The 20425-nt window shown below is 47.4% G+C and overlaps 7 protein-coding genes across 7 annotated transcripts; 5 read left to right on the top strand and 2 right to left on the bottom strand.

The window, feature by feature from the left end:
* Window positions 1-169: 169 nt before the first annotated feature.
* Window positions 170-8740, top strand: F4822DRAFT_389629 (beach-domain-containing protein). Its single transcript, XM_051456991.1, has 5 exons — window positions 170-3122; window positions 3182-3564; window positions 3616-4096; window positions 4146-8434; window positions 8493-8740. The coding sequence occupies exons 1-5, from the start codon at window positions 518-520 to the stop codon at window positions 8523-8525; spliced, it is 7791 nt and encodes a 2596-aa protein (XP_051317878.1). The 5' UTR covers window positions 170-517; the 3' UTR covers window positions 8526-8740.
* F4822DRAFT_389627 (uncharacterized protein) lies at window positions 8741-9501 on the bottom strand. The gene is made up of 3 exons (XM_051456990.1): window positions 9384-9501; window positions 9114-9320; window positions 8741-9004 (listed from the first exon to the last, which is right to left on the bottom strand). The coding sequence occupies exons 2-3, from the start codon at window positions 9307-9309 to the stop codon at window positions 8961-8963; spliced, it is 240 nt and encodes a 79-aa protein (XP_051317877.1). The 5' UTR covers window positions 9310-9320; window positions 9384-9501; the 3' UTR covers window positions 8741-8960.
* Window positions 9502-9680: 179 nt separating this feature from the next.
* On the top strand, window positions 9681-11795 carry F4822DRAFT_389626 (Dolichyl-diphosphooligosaccharide-protein glycosyltransferase 48kDa subunit). Its single transcript, XM_051456989.1, has 4 exons — window positions 9681-10062; window positions 10143-10253; window positions 10309-11021; window positions 11079-11795. Exons 1-4 carry the CDS (start codon window positions 9921-9923, stop codon window positions 11499-11501), a joined length of 1389 nt encoding a protein of 462 aa, XP_051317876.1. The 5' UTR covers window positions 9681-9920; the 3' UTR covers window positions 11502-11795.
* Window positions 11796-11866: 71 nt separating this feature from the next.
* F4822DRAFT_115465 (uncharacterized protein) lies at window positions 11867-12933 on the top strand. The gene has a single exon (XM_051452531.1). The coding sequence runs from the start codon at window positions 12270-12272 to the stop codon at window positions 12867-12869; it is 600 nt and encodes a 199-aa protein (XP_051317875.1). The 5' UTR covers window positions 11867-12269; the 3' UTR covers window positions 12870-12933.
* A 1508-nt stretch (window positions 12934-14441) lies between these two features.
* Window positions 14442-15495, top strand: F4822DRAFT_389623 (Isy1-like splicing factor). The gene is made up of 2 exons (XM_051456988.1): window positions 14442-14584; window positions 14652-15495. The coding sequence occupies exons 1-2, from the start codon at window positions 14582-14584 to the stop codon at window positions 15390-15392; spliced, it is 744 nt and encodes a 247-aa protein (XP_051317874.1). The 5' UTR covers window positions 14442-14581; the 3' UTR covers window positions 15393-15495.
* Window positions 15496-15721: 226 nt separating this feature from the next.
* F4822DRAFT_425316 (uncharacterized protein) lies at window positions 15722-17610 on the top strand (the record flags this gene model as incomplete). The annotated part of the gene is made up of 2 exons (XM_051460310.1): window positions 15722-16086; window positions 16158-17610. 2 exons carry the CDS (start codon window positions 15722-15724, stop codon window positions 17608-17610), a joined length of 1818 nt encoding a protein of 605 aa, XP_051317873.1.
* Window positions 17611-17826: 216 nt separating this feature from the next.
* On the bottom strand, window positions 17827-20412 carry F4822DRAFT_115445 (Metallo-dependent phosphatase-like protein). The gene is made up of 2 exons (XM_051452530.1): window positions 19851-20412; window positions 17827-19784 (listed from the first exon to the last, which is right to left on the bottom strand). Exons 1-2 carry the CDS (start codon window positions 20015-20017, stop codon window positions 18044-18046), a joined length of 1908 nt encoding a protein of 635 aa, XP_051317872.1. The 5' UTR covers window positions 20018-20412; the 3' UTR covers window positions 17827-18043.
* Window positions 20413-20425: the final 13 nt, after the last annotated feature.

The raw sequence follows: 20425 nt of genomic DNA, 5'->3' as shown, positions 1-20425 counted from the left end.
TACGTGCATATAATGTGCAGAGCTCGTAGAATTATGTACGTTATGCATGTGTATTGATAAGATAAGGAGATAAGCTGACCTGCACCTATGTATGTATGTACCTAGGTACAGTATCTACTGTGCTACTTTAGTGACTTTGGTGACTTTAGTGCGGACCTTCTAAGGCTGACAACTTCCTACAACCGACAACTGACGTCGATCTAATTGTAGACGCATTGGATCTGTAGAACAACTATCACTGGTCTTAAGGCCTGAACGAGTTTGTCTCGAATCTCCTGCTTATAGCCAGTAATTCAATTCAACATCTTCCTCACAACTTATGCTAGGACACAACCACCGCGCATCGTGCTCTGCTTATCCCGAATTGTCGCGAGAGCTGACCCTCCAGATCTTCGATGCCCTCTCGTCTAAACGGCAGCCTAGACCCCAACAGGGTGCTAGCACGTTCAGTTTCTATAATATGAAGAAAGCATGACTTTCTTTCCTTACGAAACCTTAGTCCTCTACCTCCGTCATCATGTCTTTACGTCCGGGTCGTTATCGGTCCTCAACATCCGCATCGACACCGCTAGCGACGTCTAAAGCTACCGAAGTCCTCCAGTCCCTCCTCGATGCTGTCTCCTCAACCATCTCCACATCTCTAAGTGATGGGTATCCACGATTCGAACCATTAATAGGTCAGATCCGCCGGATCCAACAACACTTATCTGCGACAGCCCCACCCAGCTCCGTCCAAGACGATTTCAGACATCTTCGCGGATTTAAACGATTGTTCGACGTGCTCAAGTCCTTCTCCGGTTTCTATAATATCCAGAAAAGAGAAGATGGCGAGAAGAAGAGTTTCTTCGATCTCCTCAATGCTATTTTTGGTGTCTTAGCCGCAGCTTTCTGTGGTCATCCCGGTAACCGACGCTATTTTCGTACACGAGTCGAGGATGGCGGATGGGAAGCTTTGGAGCAAATCATAGCAAGCATTGGCCTCGGCGGGAGTGATTCAGATCTCTGGACAAGCTGTCAGCTGTTCGGGAAGCTTTTTACTTTAGCCCTCAACGATGCTGCACTCGATCAACTATGTTGCTCTGCGATACTGGATGATATTACCCCTTGGGTACTGGTTGGCCCGTCTGAATCTGGGTTGGGTGAAGACGGTACAAAGAGTGAGGACCACGAAATTGCCCGGATAGGTGATCATATGACATCAATTGAAGCAGCAATAAACAAGACCATCGGTCCAAAGTCGACTTTACAAAACGCCGAGGCTATTCGCACGATTGTAGATTTTTGGGGATCACTTCCACGAGATAACAAAACCCCAGAAAATACGGCGTCTTTGCTTGTGCTGAAGCTCTTATCATCCATTATAGCTGTTTCGAACATCAATCTGTGCTTGGTTCATGAGACTGGTGTCTTGTCTCGGTTCTTGGAACTCGCCTTCAAGCAGGATTCAGTTCTTAATGATACCGAGCGCGATACGGTTCTAGTCATTTGTCGATCTCTTATGCCATTTGGCGTAAATCGGCTTGCAGACGCACAAGGACTTCTACTTAACCCTTCTTTAGACTCGTCGGATTTCTGCTTAGAAGTAACGCACAAGTACTGCAGCCCTCCATTCATCCAATTCGACTTGTCTCAACATGGTCATTCCTCTATTGAACTACCAAGCATAGGACGTCCATTTCCCCCTCAGTCGTCTGCTGGATATACTTTTGCTGCTTGGATTCGAGTCGATCGATTCGACCCAAGATCCCATACTACCATTTTTGGCGCTTTCGACTCAACTCAGACCTGTTTTGTCCTCGCCTATCTTGAAAAAGATACCCACAATTTTATTTTACAAACTTCAGTTACTTCACAGCGACCCAGTGTCAGATTTAGAACCTTCACCTTTAAGGAAGGAAGATGGTATCATGTTGTCGTAGTCCATCGAAGACCTAAGACAATGTCACCCAGCAAAGCTTCCTTATATGTGAACGGTGAATTTGTTGAACAAATACGAGCCTCCTACCCCGCCGCTCCCCCTCTATCAAATGGTAGCACAGAAAGTTTTGCATCATTCACCTCTTCCAGCAACAAGACGATGCCTGTCCAGGCGTTCCTAGGCACGCCGCGGGAGCTATCTTCTCACATAGGGACGGGATTAATACATTCTAAATGGTCCCTTGGGACAGCCCATCTCTTTGATGATGTATTGAGTGACGATTTTCTCTCGGTGCCTAGTCGATTAGGAAATCAGTATCAAGGGAACTTTCAGGATTGTCTCGGCGGATTCCAAACTTACACGGCATCTGCCGCCTTAGGTCTCCGTAACGACCTTGTCAGCACGGGAAAAGACGACTCCGATATCATGAAAGTAATTAGAGATAAAGCAAGCCATGTGCTACCGGAGTCCAAAATTCTCCTTAGTGTGTTACCGTCTTCGATCTTCCGGGAAAAGGAGTATTTCGGGGAGTCGCAACTATTCCGTGCCCTGTCTCGTGGGCCCGCCCATACTCTTGTGCAGATGGTTCTGAAAAATGGGACGGGTATAGCTATTAATGCGGCGTTACCGTCCATTAATGATGCGCTACTCCGTTCTAACGGCGTGGCAGTGCTTACTGGGAATCCTATCGTTGCGACCCCTCAATTCTTTGATGATGCTCTCTGGCAACTTGCAGGCTTCACTCCTCTTGCGTTAAAGTTGATTGAGCGAGCTTCTTCGGCTGAGATGTTAGTCCGCGCCGTTGAAATGGTGTTTTTATGCATCAATTCAAGTTGGCGAAATAGCGAGGCCATGGAGAAGGATGGAGGCTACGCGATTTTGGGAATTTTATTAAAAGCAAAGCTCGGGTTTGGCGGCCCTATGAGTGAAGCTTTGACCGAAAAGCTGACACTTCAGAATTCCGAAAAAGATAAATTATGTCTCCAGCTTCTCAGCCTTGTGTTGGGCTTCGTTGGATACAAACATAAAGATCCTCTCGAATCGGTCATAATAAATCCTTTAGCCTATCGAATTCTCCTTGTCGATTTTGATGGCTGGAGGAAATGTGGCCCCCTCGTTCAAGAACTGTATTACAAACAGTTCGTGAGTTTCGCAGTGATGAGCAAATATCACCAATATAATAATCGCAGATTACTTCGAATGCGTGAGTCTCTTGAGACCTTGGTGAGTATTCTAGCCTCCACTAACGTTGTCCTGATTTAGGAATTGTAAAAAGACTCCTCGATGCCGTAAAATCCGAGCCTCTATTAGAAACCGTACTACCATTTTTTATAAGCACCATAAAAAATCTTGTCAAGTGTAATTACAACACAGAAGTGCATCAGTCACTCGCCCTATTTATTACTTATGCCTTCCACCCTCCATCGAGGTCTCTTCCACGTACTCCAAAACCACCAAATCGGCGGGCCTCCCACAGCGTCTTATCCCGGCCACTTGTCGACGTAAACGGAGCCAGCGGAAACGATATAAAATCGCTTACGAAAAAGGAAGTCGGCATACGTCTTTTAGAGATGTATAGCCAACTATTATGTGAAAGGGGCAATCTAGCAATTATTCGGAAATTCGCTAAGACGGTGACAAATAAGGTACTTGACGCACGGCCATTGCGAGACAATTCCAAGCTGATGATGGTCCAGTGGCTTCTGTATCTTCTTACAGAAAACGACCCAGAAATCGTAGTTTACGGTTGTAAAATACTCGCCAGGCTTCTAGTCACTCATGGCACAGCTTATATCAACAAATTCTCGGGAAAAACCGGTGGTTTCTGTATTATGGCTCACCGACTTAAGAGATGGTGGGATATGCCGACTTTATGGCCTATCTGCTTTAGTATTCTCTTTGGGTACGACGTTGCAGAAATAGACTTCGAGAAGAATTTCGACTTCTTCAGTTTACTCGAGACGTTTGGGAAATGCAAAATCGCCAATCCAGATGCGCTGCCAATCATCATAGCCATGATTCAGCATGCCCTGAAGGATATCCTTAAGGCTCAAGAAGATCCAGCTTCACCTCCGCCCGATTTAAGTCCTGCAGATTCTTTAGTAGCCAGTTTTGACACATCAGTGATAAGGCCTCGGGCACGGTCAATGTCGCTCCGTAAAGAGCTAGATTCGCGCCGTGAGTTTGTTTGATATGTACTATGAATACCAACTAATTGTCATGCCAGAAACGTCTCAACCACGAGTTGAACGCAATTCTTGCAATGCTGCAGTACTTCAGACCGTTATCCGATTTATTGCGGATCTTCATGCTCGATCTACCGATTTCCGAGACTTTGCGTTGTCCTCTGACTACGTGAGGTTGCTTCTGTCTGCTCTATACCCCGCTCTTGTAAGCGCAGATCCAGTCAGTCCTGAGACAGAACTCAATTCCAGAGACTCGACTCTCACTTTTGAGGGTGGCGATGTAATGATTCGTCCAGTTGGCGGGACTTCGAGTGCTGCTCCGGTTATTCGAACTTCTAGTGCAACGGACACGTCGCTACCAACCCGTGCACACCGCGGTACTCAGTTACGAAAAGCCTCGTCTTTCATACTGCTAGTATCTCAAAAGTCTACTCAATCTAGCCCTGCTCGTCTCGTCCACGCTGTATCGCCGAAGAAGACAGTCGCGGATCAAAATGTTGGTCACGGACTGGTGGAAGGCATTCTTGAACTTATTATAAACGTCTTTATGGATCAACTCTTGGTCCGGAAAGAGTTTCCAGGATTCGGGCTGTTCCTCAAGGTGCCTCCCGGATTCCAAGAGCACCAGGCATACTTCGAGTCATACGTGTTGAAGAGTACTATTGTCCACATATCCACAGCGATCAAATTGGATTGGAAAACTCTCAACGAGCCCAAAGTGCTTACCAATATGGCTAGATTCAGTCTTCATATGGTAGAGGCAATCTTCGAGGGATGGTTTATGAATGGTACTGAGTCGATGCTGGATTTTGCCGGGCTTCTACTTGAATACCTCCAGAAACCAGAAGTTGCGAAGATGAAGACCGTAAGGCTTTGTAGCCAGGCAGTCTCGACTATTCGAGGCTCGTTCCTCAAACTGGTTCTCTTACGGCTTTCTGAGATGGATGACCCACAGACTACTGAGTTGGAAGCGAATTTCTCCATGGAGAAAATTCTCTACTGGCAGATGGTCGTATTGGAATCTTTGTCCCCTGATGATGAGTATATGAAACTTTTCTGGTATCAACTTTATACCAAGTTGATGGATACGAGGCGGGATGTTCGCCTTGCTTCTGTCAATATCTGGCGTATTATGCTCGTCCAGAAACCAGAAGAATGCTCATCATTGTTTCGATTATTTATGACCTCAGATCAAACTTCGCTGGCGACAGATTTTCAAAAGCTAACTGAACTTGATACCGACACTTTTATTGAATGGGTCGATGAGCATCGACCTGGACTAGATGCACTATTTTATGGGGGAATATCGCGGGCCTGGGAAGAGTTTGTCGGAATAGAAAACCAACGGACGTCGGAAACAGCTAGATCGCGATTGATGAAACGAAAAGAAACCCTGAAGCGATGGCATCACGAGATGGCCGAGCGAGACAATATACTCCTCCGCCACGACATGGCTAATTCCGCTTGGATGAAGTCGATATATGCTTCTGAACATTTCAAGCATCAACGTCTGATGCAGGATCAACAAGATGACGTTATTTATTTTTCGTCCGCGTGTTCTAAAATGCAACGAGATCTTAACCGACCAGGTGCTGTATTATATGAACCGACAACTATCAAATGGAAACTTGATAGGACAGAAGGCCGTAACCGTATGCGGTTGCGGCTTTTGCCGGACTTTTCTACCGACCACGACCAATATCAACCAAAACGTAAGACAATAGATCAACTACCAGCTTCTGCTCTGAAGGCGGAATCAGAAATCCCACCTGCTACTACTACTGCATCAATTAAGCCCACTCCGTCTACCATTCCTCAGGGACAGATAAGCAGCCAAGGCGAAGGCGTCGAGGATGACCCTGACGCCGCTCCGGCTGACGCGCAAGACGGCACTAAAGCCGCTCAATCGGTCGTTCCTGAAGATGACTTCGAAATAGTTGATGACCCGAATGATCCGAATGAAGCCGATGATGGATTCGAGGATAAGAACAGGAGGGTAATGAGACGTCTGCAACAAGGTGATTCCGTGCAGCAAGTTTATAACGTCTCGCGCGTAATCGGTCTTGAAGCATTTGAAGGCATCCTTCTAGTTGGGAAGAATGCTCTTTATATGATGGACAATTTCTTTCAATGCGCAGACGGAGAAATTGTCAACGTCTGGGAGGCACCACCTGAGGAGCGCGATCCTTTCTCTCAAATTATCACAGGAACCAAGTCCAGCGAAAAGCGTCCACCCACAAGCCGTAGCGGTCAGGATTCTCGCAGTTGGAAGTGGCAAGATGTTATAAGTATATCGAAACGTCGGTTCTTATTCCGAGATGTGGCGATTGAAATATTCTTCACAGATGGCCGGAGTTACCTCTTGACTGCTAGAAATCCAGCGATGAGAGATGAAGTCTTTTCGAGACTTACCAACAAAACCCCTCATACCGCAGGAGCCAATTCACTGCCGAATCCGGAAGACGCATGGCGATTGGAGTCCATCAAAGTGTTCGAAGAGTCGCCCCAATCATTCGGATCAAAGTTCGGCAGCATCTTCAATTCTTCGCCTTGGAACCCTCTTATGAGGCGATGGCAGCGAGGCGAGATTTCCAATTTCCATTACTTAATGCTTGTCAATACGATGGCAGGTCGGACGTTCAATGACCTTACTCAGTATCCCGTGTTCCCATGGGTCCTAGCGGATTACACGAGTGAAGAGTTGGATTTAGATAATCCCGCCACATTCCGAGATTTGTCGAAACCTATGGGTGCGCAAACAACACGACGCCAATTTGACTACCAGTCGAGATATACCAGCCTAGCTGAAATTGGCGAGACTCCATTTCACTATGGAACACATTATTCATCCGCCATGATCGTCGCCTCGTATTTGATCCGATTACCTCCATTTGTGCAATCATTTATCCTTCTGCAGGGTGGCGCTTTCGACCATGCAGATCGCCTGTTCTTCTCGATTGAGGGGTCTTGGAAATCAGCTTCTCAAGACAACGGGTCGGATGTGCGAGAATTGATTCCCGAGTTTTTCTATCTTCCAGATTTCTTGACGAATGTCAATGGATACAATTTCGGTGACCGCCAGGGTTCAGGAGGGCGCGTTAATCACGTTGAATTGCCTCCATGGGCGAAAGGTGATCCGAAAATATTCGTTGCAAAGCACCGCGAGGCGTTGGAGAGTCCATATGTCAGTCAAAATCTCCATCTGTGGATTGACTTAATTTTCGGCCACAAGCAACGTGGTGAAGCCGCGGTGGAGAATTTAAATGTATTCCATTATCTTTCGTACTATGGTGCTAAAGATCTTGACAACATCACGGATTCAAATGAAAGACACGCCACCACAAGTATTATCCACAACTTCGGACAAACGCCACATCAAGTCTTTACCAAACCTCATCCGGCTCGCGAAAGCGTCTCATATCCAATAAAGAGGCTGGATACGGCTAGCCATTTCCTTTCGCGAATACCTCATCCGCTCCTCGAAAGTCGCGAACGAGTGGCTTCATTGGTCTATTCACCCAAACTAGATCGCCTCTTATGTTCATCTCCATTCCGCCTCAATCTTCCCCCTTTCTTTGACAAATCCCTTGAGTGGGGCTACGCAGATAACAGCGTGCGTTTCTACTACACCGAAAACCGAAAGAGCGCAGGCGTCAGCGAAAACTTGCATATCGGCCAAATATCCTGCATCGTGGTGGCTGATTCCAAGACGCTGATTACTGCCGGCGAGGACTGTGTTGTATCGGTATTTACTATACAAACGGCTTCCGGTAAGCCCGTGGAGCTGTTGCATCGTTCTTCGCTTTTCGGACATAAGACACCTGTTACTACAATTGCGGTATCTAAGGCTTTTAGCACTCTGGTTACAATATCAGCGGATGGACATGCGTTCCTGTGGGATTTGAATCGTCTCGAATTCGTACGAAAGTTGCCGGGTAACCGACCCGTTGAATGCGCTCGCATCAATGATGTATCAGGCGAAATCATGCTGTGCTCTGGTCCTAATGTTATACTGTACACGATTAACGGCGACCTAATGCTGGACCAGAACGTGTGTATCGAGCACGACGACTACGTGCATTCGTGTTCTTTCTACGAGGGCTCGGGAAGCGAGTGGCTAGAGAATTATCTCGTCTTTACAGGACATAAGAGGGGGAGAGTCAATATTTGGAAAAGGGTTGTTAAAGATGGGAAGTGGGCGTTGGAGTTGGTGCGGAGGTTGGATCATATTGATACGCGCAACGACACGGGGACAAATACTGAGGCTGCGATTACGTGTATCACGCCGATGCCGCAGTTGGTGTATACTGGGGATGACGATGGTCGGGTGGTAAGTTTTTACGTTTCCTACACTCTTACACTACTACCTAATGCTAATGATAAACTAGTACGAGTGGAACTTGATCCAAAGGGAGAGATAGAGTCTGTCCCAGAAGACTCAAGCGTCGGCGGTTTTCTGGAAGGCGCGGTCGAAAAGCATGGGCGCATAGACCGGCGTTTGCTTACGATTTTAAAGGGGGTGGCGAGCTCGTCTTATCTGGTGTGGTGGTTGCCTTCCTACCTCTTAGCTAAGTGGTCATGACCAGGCGATGGATGATGTGGTGTGGCGCTGGTCGTGCAGATGATTAGAAAAATTAAATGAATTGATCGATCAGGTATGACTGTTTTTACGTGGACTTTCGATTGTTTTTTGGTGATGATTCTACATCCTTGGGCGCTTATTGCCTTCCTCGTGCCATTGGATGTTCTTCTAACTCTTGGCTCGAAGTTCGTTGAGCGTGCCCTGCCATATATACATTTGTAGATCTTCCGATCTGCGATTGTGTCTATTCCCTCATCCTAGTAGTATTCGTGGTTTAATCGTCGTATCCGGATAGCTGTTTTCTCGGGCCGGTAGGGACTATTCATTATAACATTAGCACTTCTCTGCCCACACAAACATCTCATATAGCTCTTTTCCCCTCCAACACCAGGTCCACCTCCAAGAACCACGGGTAGATATGACGTACTGGGATATGTCATAGGAATAGGCGGCGCCCTTTCGTATCCGAGAGCTTTCAATGCGGGAGGAACAGTGAGGAGAGCGACGGGACCGGCACCACCGATGATGACGGAGTAGAAGTAGGCGGGCTTCTCGCGGGCGGCCCAGCGCCAATATCGTAGGGGCCCGGCCCAGAATTGAGGGGATTTGGAGAAGGCGACCATTTCTATCTTTTCTGTAGGGTTCAAGAGTTAGATCTCATGGGGATACTCGGGTTGGATTGGTGGATTAGACGTACGGGAGTCAATTGATTGACTTCGTTCTGCATATGACGGCGGAGTGGAATCTCGAAATTGGTAGAGCGAACCGTGATGATGGTGAGGTGAAATGATTAGCTTGGAAATGATTGGAGGAATTGGGTGGTCTGTGCTTGCTTAGCTATAATGTATCGAAGTACAGAATTACGTAACTGCCCACCCGGAAAATCGGCGTACTATTCCCCGTTTTAGCTAAGCTGGTGTAGCGTGGCTGATAGGGCGATGTACCCAAGTACCAGTACCCATTTAAAAGACTTGGCAGGTACGGGCTACGTATGCCAGACTCCAAAAGTTCGGCGGCTTCGTAAGTGTTGGAGACAACTGGTCCCATCTCAAAGACCTTGGACTTAGAAAGCTACAACTATAAAATAAAAAAGGGAATTTAACGTCGCCGAACAACAACAACCGTTTGTTATTCACGACGCAATTACAGGTCCCATGCGCGGCGAGTCTCTTGCTGTCGCGACCCTTTTCTTCTTTCTTTAATTCCCAATTGACCACTAAGACATCCCCCCAATATGAAGTCCTTAGTGTCCTTCCTCGTCCTGCTCTTCGCAGCTATCGTGCATGCGATCAGCTCTAGCGGGGACAGGTTGTTGGTTGTTCTGGAGGATGTCGCCGAGAAAGATGCCTACTCTGAATTCTTAGGCGACCTAGAAGGTACATCGAAGCTTCATAAGGCAATTCGTTTATTTTTGTTGCCGTCATCGTCGGTGCGGATACTAACAGTTGGCCAATAGGTCGTGGATTTCAGATTAACTACGAAACACCTAAAAGCGAGGGCCTACGATTGTTCCACCTAGGAGAAAAGTCCTATGACCACGTTCTATTTCTACCAACCAAATCAAAGGGTACGTGGATTATTGATTTTTTGAATTGGACGTGCAAATCATTAACACAGCTCAGGTCTTGGTCCCAACTTAACACCCCAGATTTTACTCGACTTTATCAACGCCAACGGCAACATCCTCCTCGCTCTTTCAGCCTCCCAACCCGCACCCACCTCCATTGTTTCTCTACTTCTCGAGCTCGACATTCACCTCCCTCCTGACCGACAAGGCCTTGTTGTTGACCACTTCAACTACGACGTTTTGTCCGCCTCGGAAAAGCATGATGTGTTGCTTCTCCCGCCCCCGGGCCCGCTTCGAGCGGACGTCAATGATTTCTTCAGTCCTGAGTCATCTAGTGGGGAGCTCATTGCATTCCCAGCAGGCATGCCCCAGACCCTTGGCTCAGGTGCCCTACTCGCCCCGATCCTGCGCGCTCCCGACACATCTTACAGTTACAATCCGAAAGAACAAGCCGAAATCGTCGACGAGCTCTTCGCAAGTGGAGCTCAGCTCTCCTTAGTTAGCACTCTACAGGCGCGCAACTCGGCCCGCTTCACTGTTCTCGGCTCTGCGGACTTATTGAGCGACAAGTGGTTCGATGCTAAGGTTAAGAAGGCTGGGGAGAAGAAGGAGGTTGCTACTGCTAACCGCGACTTTGCTAAGAGAATTTCTGCCTGGACTTTCAAGGAAACTGGTGTTTTGAGAGTCAATTGGATTGAGCACCACCTCAACGAGGCTGGCCAGAGTAACGCAAGCAACCCTAAGATTTACCGTATTAAGAACGATGTCGTATGTTTCCCCCTTCCCAGTATCACATACCTTTGCACTGAGCTAACATTAAACTAGACATATTCCATTTCCCTCTCCGAATATTCCTGGGATAAATACATCCCCTTCACCGTCCCCGAATCCGACGACCTACAACTCGAGTTCAGCATGCTTTCGCCTTTCCACCGTCTTCACCTAGAACCTACCATTTCCTCCGAAGATAGCACAACCTACTCTGTTTCTTTCAAGCTCCCCGATCAACACGGTATCTTCAACTTCAAGGTCAATTACAAGAGACCTTTCTACACCAATGTCGAGGAGAAGAACACCGTTTCTGTCCGTCATTTCGCTCACGACGAATGGCCCCGCAGTTTTGTGATTTCCGGTGCGTACCCCTGGATCGCGGGTATTGCGAGCACGGTTGTGGGGTGGATTGCGTTTTGTGGTATTTGGTTGTATAGTAAACCCACTGCTACTAAGGAGAGCAAGAAGACGCAGTAAGGAGGAATATAAAATGAAGGGGGGATGAATACGGATAATGGACAAAATGGACACGATCATGTGGCTGCTACGATAAGGAAAAAGGATAGAGAAATTATCCCATTGATGTAATTACGCCAGGTGTTACTGTATTCCCCGTCTTATGATTGCTAAGTGTGGAATGTATAAAAATGGGACTAAGCCATGATACCTATTGAGAGGTGACCGGTGGGGATAGCCGTGATGACAGGCTAGTGGTGAAATTTCATAAGGCTTACGAATTGAGCAGAAATCAAAGAAATGTTTCTACGTAGACAATGCTTTGACGCCATACAATACGTGACGTGTATCGAACTTCCGACAATGTTATCGTCGTTCTCGGTGCCATAAACGATTCCTTCCATTATGCTTGAATCCCCAAAGACAATGTCGCAAGACGACAACACACCCGAACAATTGGTTTATATCTAGCTCGATGACAATAAAGATGATACAATACCCTGTTAAGATGAACAATTTGGTATTAGGTCGCGTGAATCAATGCCTTTCAATTCAAAACAAAAGAACTAAGACGAGTCGATAACAAACGATACAATGGATTGACGTCGCCGTCGTAAAGTATATAAGAACGGAGCTCGGACCGAAGTCCATCGAAGAGAAGATTGGATAAACAAGTTCAACAGTAAAACTATTAGGTATACATCCTCAGGTAGGTTGTCATCGCTAATAATCACAGTCAAACTCCCCTTCTTCCAAGTATATATAAAGCATACTCGCCACAAGCCAAAGATGTGTTGGTCGTACATTCTCGTCTACGTCTGCGGGCACTGCTCGGAGAACAACCTTCCCCTGGACGAAGCGACTAAAGTCGTTCTGCCAGGCGAGCTAGATACTGTTACGGGGCTCCTCAACCTTGAAGGTTCGATTTGTCCCCTGCGCGGCGTCCCGCCAGATGAGAACGGTGTACGCCCACAGGTCTCGCCCCTGAGTTGCACGGCTCACTGCGCAAGGGTGCCGCTTCTACGACCCGTTGACGAGACGCTCAGCGCGCTCCTCGCACCATACGTTGAGCAGAGCGGCGGCTATTTATATAGCCCACCGGTCCTCCGTCAATGGGTATGCCCCAAGCATCGACAGTATTACAAGGTGCTTGGGTCCGATTTAGAGGGTGCCCACATGGTAAAACAGTGCGAGTTTTTCGACCAGCCAGCAGATATTGACGCAAACTGCAACGTGGCGAAGACTCCTACTGGCTATAACCCGGAGATTGACCTTGACATTAATCGCTACCCGTGGAATTTTCCGCTTGATGATCTCGAGATGCAAGAGCTACGACGGCAAGTGTTGGAAGAGGGAGAGATTGAGGAGGGAGAAGTAGAGGAGGCTTAAGAGATGGTAGAGGATGTTGGACAGGGAGTGCTTGATCAACTGAAACCTGAAGATATGGATGACGATGATTTTGACTACATGAACTAAGGCACAGGCCTGAAGCGTAATGAATATTGAATATCGACAAGTTAGGCCTCCCCTAGGGGTATAATATTGTAGACTAGGAATACTTCAAATATTGAAATACCACGATCGTTTGATAACTGAGTGAATAAAAAGTAACCAACTCGACTACTGGCTTGCGGGGTCCATTCCGGTGTGTACCTAGGTAGATATACCGCTATGAGAATCATCGTAGCTTGTAATGCAATGCCAACTTGTTGGGTTCGATGCCCACATCACAATAATGCGACAACCTGGCTATGAGGCTAATATATGCCATCAACACGAAAAGGATTAAGGGGTAGGTAGATAACTTCAAGATAATAGATACACCCTCAGATTAGCTCTCAGGTTCTCATTGACAACCATATCGTCACCCACATCTCGCTGGAAAACGAGGGAAGGGTTCATGGAGGCTGCCTGCAAATTTGGCTTTTTGGACACATTGGTCATCACCGGGCGATCTTGTATTGTATGGTCACCAGTATTGGCAGCCAAACAAAAAATAAGATAAAAAAAGGAGAGGAAAACCAGCTAGCACTAGCAACTGTAGACTCCCAATCACCGGACCACATAGTCTCGTAGGCAATCCAGCAAGGCTCCGATTGAAAACTATTATAAGTAACATCATCGAATGAGCGTCATTCTTCGTTGTCTACTAAGATTTGTCGTCATTGCCCGTGCTTGATGCCTGTCGAAACCGGAAGGTCTGGGAATGGGTATCAATACTACCTAGGTACCGGGTAGGCACCTAGATACGCTATGAGGTATGCTAGGGTACGTCTCTCCTAGCTCAGATTTCTGTTCTTGAGTGTTGTCATATGCCACTAACCCTAGAAAGGATCGTTAGGCTCCAACAGTCTCTGCGAGAGTTCTCTTCACTGCTAGGATGAGATGTATGTGAGATTTGTATGTAAGACATGAATGTATAAGCAGGCGACGTTGGCCGTTTATAGATTTGAGTTGGAGATGTTGGTATTAGAATTAGACGAAAATTCCAGGATGATGTTGAACATTTGACCACTTGGTGGTGCTTTTGAAAAATGATATATTGTTTTTTAGAAAGGTTGTGAAATAGTGAAGGTGCTGTTTGCACGCAGTACCGTGTATGAATTGGTTTGCATCAGAGGCAGTTTATAAGAAGCTCATCTTGAAGCATATATGGGTATATAGCTTGTATTCGTCGGTTTTCGCTTTCGGCGAGTGAAAATCGAAAAGAATTTCAAGCTAGAAGTTGTGAAACTATAATAGTAAGAGAGATGAGTAGTTGAAGAAAGTTGAAGAATGAACGATGCGTGCACAGTAGCTTATATATGAGACAGGTGGTACCTGCTCGGAAGTAGTACGCGATATGTCATATCTCGATATGTCGTGTCACCCATAAAAGACGCGTGATTGGTGGATACTAGCCACTAGCTCCCCACCCATCTAGTTCCTAAGTATTTCCACACCACACCACCATCAGCCGCAGTAGAAACGAGGCTGATGAACTTTATTTTCCTCAATACCCAACACTGAAAATACCCGATTTCCTTCTTTTTAAACAATCAATTATTATTCCTTGATTCAATCTTACCCAGATCTTAGCACCCCAAAATCAAGGTATCAATATGGTAAGAAAAGCCCATTCCGAACTCACTACCATATATATAACAGACCCCGGTACTAACCATCAAACAGGCGCGTAATTCGGAGAAAGCTCAGTCGATGCTCTTTCGCTTTCGCGAAGCACAAGCCGCGGATTTAGGAATTATCGATGCAGGACGTACACGAAGACCCAAGATAATTACCGAAGTCGACTCGATTCCAGCCTGCGAAAAATGGAGAGGCCAAACACTCAAAGAAATCAGCCGAAAAGTATCCCGCATCCAGGACTCTGCCCTTAGCGACTACCAGATTCGAGATCTCAATGACGAAATCAACAAGCTTATGCGTGAGAAGCACATGTGGGAGGTACAAATACGTAACTTAGGTGGTCCTAATTACATGCGAGGTGGTGGTAAAATATATGACGAAACGGGTAGGGAAATACCAGGAGGAGGGAAAGGATACAGGTATTTTGGACGAGCGAAAGAGCTTCCCGGTGTCAAGGAGCTATTTGAGGCGGCTGCACAGAAGAAGATACAAGATTCTGAGAAACCATTAGAGACTCGCGAAGATCTTAGGAAAGCAGTCGACGCCAAATATTACGGATACGCACCTAACGAAGAGGACGAGGCACTGCTACAATATGAGGCTGAGAAGGAACGGGAAGCTTTCGAGGCGCTATTAAAGCAAGGGAAGTCGGAACCTCCTCCAGGATGGGAACCACTACCGGGTGATGCAGGAGATGGCAGGGGCTGGGAGTTACCTACTCTAGAAGAGGTACAGCAGGAGCTCCTGGAAAGGAGAAGGCGCAAATTACTCGATCAGATCCAATAGGGCCATACTTGATTCCTCCCCTCTCATATTCTTCAGACTAATATCCCACCCATACGATCCATACCATGGAGAACAGCTATAAAAAACAGCATCACCAGCCACATTCTTTCATATCTTTTTTGGGTCTTTCGTTACGACTTCCGACATATCCTTCGGTATTTTACTGCGTGCCCTTCAAATATTTCATTGGCGGAGTTCCATCCTAGAGGGAATGGCCTTTTCCTCTACGCTCTAAGACAAAAGTCAGATACACGGCTCGGCAACGAGCTGAGCAGTTTGACAACATACCAATAGCGGAATTGTACGATTTAACTTGCCCCCCCGACGATATGCCTACAGTTACCGAGGGTTGCAAGATGCCCCAACAGGGTTCCTCAGGTGCTCAAATTATCCACGATATCCGCAACGACTCTATGACCTCTGAGTCTTCGTATGGGTCCGCCAATGGAGCGCCTCCTGACGAAGATTCGTCATCCGATCGGGGAGGCCCTCCTGATCCCGATAGGTTAGACAGGTTCCACGACTTTATAGAACTGGGGGATGAATACCGCAAAAGGCTGAGTGCAGCAGTTTATCTAAGAGCCCAAGACATCGAGGCTTCATCAGGGGGACCCCCACTTGTATCCAAGGGTAAAGGAGTAGAAGGACGAAATCCCAATCCTGGGGCAAGCAGATTTGAGCAAGAGCTTGAACGGTTAGTTCAATGCCTCTGTCTCAATCGTTCAATGCAAACGTTCCCCTCGCTAACAACGATTATCATCATAGCGGGAAGGTTGAGCTGGAGTTGCTTAACTCTGTGAACAAGTTCTTAGACCGACATTCCGCTCCTGCTGGGTTGGATCTTCCCAGCACCCGGGACGTCAAGCCGGATGAAGCGAGCCGCGATAAAGCTCAGTCTTCGCGAACATCTCATATTGATTCCGAAAGAGTGCACAGCTTGATATCTGGTCGCAGTCCTGCGCTGTCTCCTACATTAACCAAAGTCACCGCCAATGGAGTTGTTAGCACCGCAGACGCTAAGATTTCTGGTGATGGTCGATCGTCCCCTGCCTTTAAATACCTCAGTACTCTCGCTAGCACTCCTGAGATTGACCCTCAAGGCAGCAGCGATATGAATGGGGAGGAAACAGATAGTACATCTGAATATGTCCAATTTCCCGATCCAGAAATATATACAAGCGAAAATTCACCTACGGGTTTTGACGGAAATGGTGAACCGCCTTCTCACAACCATTTCTCAGTTCAGAATGCTTCTGACTATACCAGGGCCGGTAGATTACTAACTCCCGAAACTTCGGATGCAAACCAGCCAAATAAGGGAGTGCGGCACAATAACACAGCGTCGCTAACCACTCATGCGCCTATCGACCATGATCAGCAGTCTTTTAGCAGCGTCCCGGAGATTATCATAACCCCGGCCGACGGCCCTTCACACTTTGTTCACTTCCCCTCTTTCGAGTCTCACAGTCGTGTTCCATCTTCGGTTCAAATCGAAGCGGTCCAGGACGACCAAGGTGGCCCTAATCGTACTATTCCCGACAATTCCGAGGATATCTTTCCAGAAGAAAATCCAGATAAGCCAAAACACCGTTCCCCGTTCCATTTTTTCACAAGATGGCAAGCAAAGACCTCCGCCCGTAACGTTGACCTTGAGGCCCAAATAAACAATCAACAGGAAGAGCAGGAGCAAGATCAATATCAACAAAGCGATGTAACGACAGCATCCCAGTGGATAAACCGGCGACAAACTCTAGAAGAAACTCCAGAAGAGGCCGCGCTGGCTCGGGAGATAGCTCGACGACTTACCCTAGAGTTATACGAGCAGAATTATCATGAGCATCAACGGCAAAAGGAATTTGAACGTCTGCGGAAGAAATTCAGCAGTCCAGCAAAAGCCAGAGCTTATAGAAAATATTTGCATCGACAAGCGAGCCGGGCGCCACCACCGATGCCAACCCTGGAGTCGATCCCGGAGTTAGTCCAGGAGGCAGCCCTGCAGCCGATCCAACAGCCGCCACAAGAGCCGCGTACGCGTTGGCAGTCTGTCATAAAAGCAATCAAGCGGAATAGTAAAGATACATTTTGCATGCCTCTGCCCTTCCATCAAAGGGTCCTCTTTATAACTGGTATACTGGTATTCTTTGGTGTTCTTATTGTGCTCTGCTTCGTCCTGGCTCCTTACTGGACTGGTGAAAAGAAGTTCGGTGGGTCGGGGTAGACTTGTTTCCCTAAGGTTGTCGAGAGGTAGGAGAGGGAGGATAAAAACATAGCGATTGATTAAAATTAATGTGTATATCATTCGTTTGAATTTTATCAAGCGGGAAATACAAAAAGGAATAGCTTTGCTTGGAAATTATATCGCATTCACAGCGTCAGGAGTATGGAGCAGAGTCAAGTTCAAAGCTTCATATTTGTCAAGTAGCCTACGCTAGATAATTCTAATGCGTATCTCGGTCCGTTCTTCTAAACCACTTAGTGGTTGATAATCATATTTGTTCGATTCGAACTTTCGCTACCGTGTAATAATCCAATCCCAGTCCGTACCCAAACCCCATAATCAATACATATTGAACCGAGCCATGTCATTGTCAATTCAATTCAAGTTTACAATTTAGAGCGCTTCATTTCATTTCTCATACATCCACACCAACTTAACAATCCTTGCCCCAATGTCCTTTAGTCCAACCGGCGATAATATCCGTCAGTGTGCTATTCGAGTATACTTTGATATCATCGGTTCCATAATCACCACCGCTGAATTTCAACGCTGTGATTATCCAGGGTTGGACATAGTCCACAAATACCAAGTCCACGGTTTCAGGGTCTTGGGCTTGTCCGGATGAGGGGTCGGCAGCGGGGAATTTGATCTTGGATTGGATACAATTGGGGACAGCGTAGAATTTGATGGGGGAGTGTACGGCGTCGTCGCCGTCATCGCCTAGGTCGTCGCGGGTTGTGTAGCCGCCGACGAGTTCGGGTTCGTCGCCGCCTTTGGGTCCAAAGGTGCCTTGGTTCTTATTTGTACTACCACCTAGAGGCTTCTGGGCCACATTGCCGCTTTCTACGAACATTGACGTCTCATCATCATCTGCGGTCGAGACGTTACCAGCGATCTCCGCCTCAAGAAACTCGCTCGGCGCCATCTGTTCGGGGATTGTGAGGTATCTCGTATCCAGCGCTCCACCACCAAAGACTTGGCCTCCGTTATTCAATAAGTCAATGACTTTCGCCGCAACACCATAAGGCACATCGGCGATATAATTGAACTTGCTAACGAAAGGCGAGATCAGATAAGTTGAATCCTTGGTAAACGCGCCCTTGAAGATATCGAAGCGGATAGCTCCAGTATTCACGATCGCGAGTCGCGGCACATCCTTGCGTTCCTCGTTGGTAACCGAGTCGGGTAGGACTTGTGTCTCGAGCCAGCTGAATATGCTGCCGTCGCTTGGGTACGGGGCTCGGCTCATCCATAGATCCTGCGGGGCACAGCCGAAAGAATCGTCCAAGTTGAGAGCCTTGCGGCTCTCGGTGATGAGCTTAGTGACGTTGCGGCCGTGTTTAGTGGGGAAAGTAGTCTCGTTGAGGCCGGTGTGGTAGTGTAGCCCGAACAAGTTATTATCGATATACCTTCGTCGAAACGTAACCGCAGCCTGTGTCGAAGGGTCGCTACCAGCCTTCTTCTTGATGCCATCGACCGACATCCAACCAATCGTCTCGAAGTATCGTCCACTCGCAATCGCAAACGCATTATCATCGAACTTCCTCGCGTCGCGCACATGCGCATGTCCGCCCAGGAACGCAATTGGGGTGTACCAATTCTGGTCACGGATAACCTTGAAGATCTGCTCGAACTCCTTCATGCGCAGGCCCACATGCCCGATTACCAGGAACAGATCCGCCTTCTCCCGGATCGCAGCCTGGAACCAGTCTTCCTTCATAGCATCCTCGACTTTTTGTACGACGCTGTTGTTCGCATTGCGGTCGAAGTCGAATAGGAAACCCAGCGCCACGACATTGTATCCGAGGTTCTTGGTCGTGAATTTGATGTACCGCTGCGCTTGTGGGATTTGGTTCCCGGTTTCGGGTTCGATGTAGTCGAGGTTGGATGCGATGTAGGAGTGTTTGAAGTGAGGGACTGTCGTGTTGTGCTCTCGATCGACGGATGATTCTTGGTATAGCTCGTGGTTACCGGTGCAGAGGGCGTCGATGATTTGCGAGCCGAAGATGTCGGAAGTGTATTTGCCTTTCGGATCCGATGCATCGTAGAGCCCATTTCCTTCTATCCGGTCACCGGTGTCGATGACTAGGAGGTCGACGCCCTTTTCGTCGGCTTTCTTTCGCATGTGGCTCGTGAAAGAGATGTAGTCACCCCAGTCGGCAGAATACTGTGGTCTATCAAACAAGCAAACTACGTTAGCGACAGTCGAATATTGAGTGTGTATTTAATGATAGTCTTACTCTTGTAAGTGTCCCCCAAGCCAGCCGTGTATATCCGTGGTGTGTATGAAGTTTAGTTGTCCCCATTCCAGGTCTCGCATCGGAGCAGCGACCGGCGCGGGAGCTCCAGGCTGAGAGGCCCTGGCGACCGTCGCCAGTGACGAAAGAAGGATAATCCTTGGTATCATTTTGGATTTATGAAATATTTTAAATTGAAATCAAATAATAAATTTAATGTTCATGGCCCCATAATCCATCAAACAATGAAGGACTCGGGCATATGTAAGAGGTAACCTTATAGCTAGGCACCTATTTAAAGTAAAGTGAGGTAGAGATGTATTGTACAAGGTGTGAGTTGTCAGCGTTTCATACGGCAGAAACCCATCTATTAGCTGTTGACCGTCCGGGTACCTGCCGAGACCTTATTACGCCTGCGTCACAGCGTTGTCACGACAGCTATTCCGCGCCCGATAAAGCTGTTATAGTGGGTCAACCCGCTATGATAACAGAAAGTTAGCGTACCTAGGTACCTAGGTACATGTAAGTACCTGACGTTACGTAATTAAAGCTACTTATCGATAAGTTACCGAGGTACG

This window comes from Hypoxylon trugodes (genome assembly GCF_022578975.1).
Source record: "Hypoxylon trugodes strain CBS 135444 unplaced genomic scaffold F4822scaffold_2, whole genome shotgun sequence".
NCBI lineage: Eukaryota > Fungi > Ascomycota > Sordariomycetes > Xylariales > Hypoxylaceae > Hypoxylon > Hypoxylon trugodes.
This window is presented reverse-complemented; position numbering and strand designations above follow the sequence as displayed.

Coding starts and splice junctions, on each gene's coding strand:
- F4822DRAFT_115445 (XM_051452530.1), bottom strand. CDS start 20,017: ATGATACCAAGGATTATCCTTCTTTCGTCACTGGCGACGGTCGCCAGG. Junction 19,785..19,850: donor CTTGGGGGACACTTACAAGA/GTAAGACTATCA, acceptor CTTGTTTGATAG/ACCACAGTATTCTGCCGACT.
- F4822DRAFT_389626 (XM_051456989.1), top strand. CDS start 9,921: ATGAAGTCCTTAGTGTCCTTCCTCGTCCTGCTCTTCGCAGCTATCGTG. Junction 10,063..10,142: donor ATTCTTAGGCGACCTAGAAG/GTACATCGAAGC, acceptor GTTGGCCAATAG/GTCGTGGATTTCAGATTAAC. Junction 11,022..11,078: donor ACCGTATTAAGAACGATGTC/GTATGTTTCCCC, acceptor ACATTAAACTAG/ACATATTCCATTTCCCTCTC.
- F4822DRAFT_389629 (XM_051456991.1), top strand. CDS start 518: ATGTCTTTACGTCCGGGTCGTTATCGGTCCTCAACATCCGCATCGACA. Junction 3,123..3,181: donor TCGCAGATTACTTCGAATGC/GTGAGTCTCTTG, acceptor GTCCTGATTTAG/GAATTGTAAAAAGACTCCTC. Junction 8,435..8,492: donor GGGATGACGATGGTCGGGTG/GTAAGTTTTTAC, acceptor ATGATAAACTAG/TACGAGTGGAACTTGATCCA.
- F4822DRAFT_115465 (XM_051452531.1), top strand. CDS start 12,270: ATGTGTTGGTCGTACATTCTCGTCTACGTCTGCGGGCACTGCTCGGAG.
- F4822DRAFT_389627 (XM_051456990.1), bottom strand. CDS start 9,309: ATGGTCGCCTTCTCCAAATCCCCTCAATTCTGGGCCGGGCCCCTACGA. Junction 9,005..9,113: donor TATTCCTATGACATATCCCA/GTACGTCATATC, acceptor TATAATGAATAG/TCCCTACCGGCCCGAGAAAA.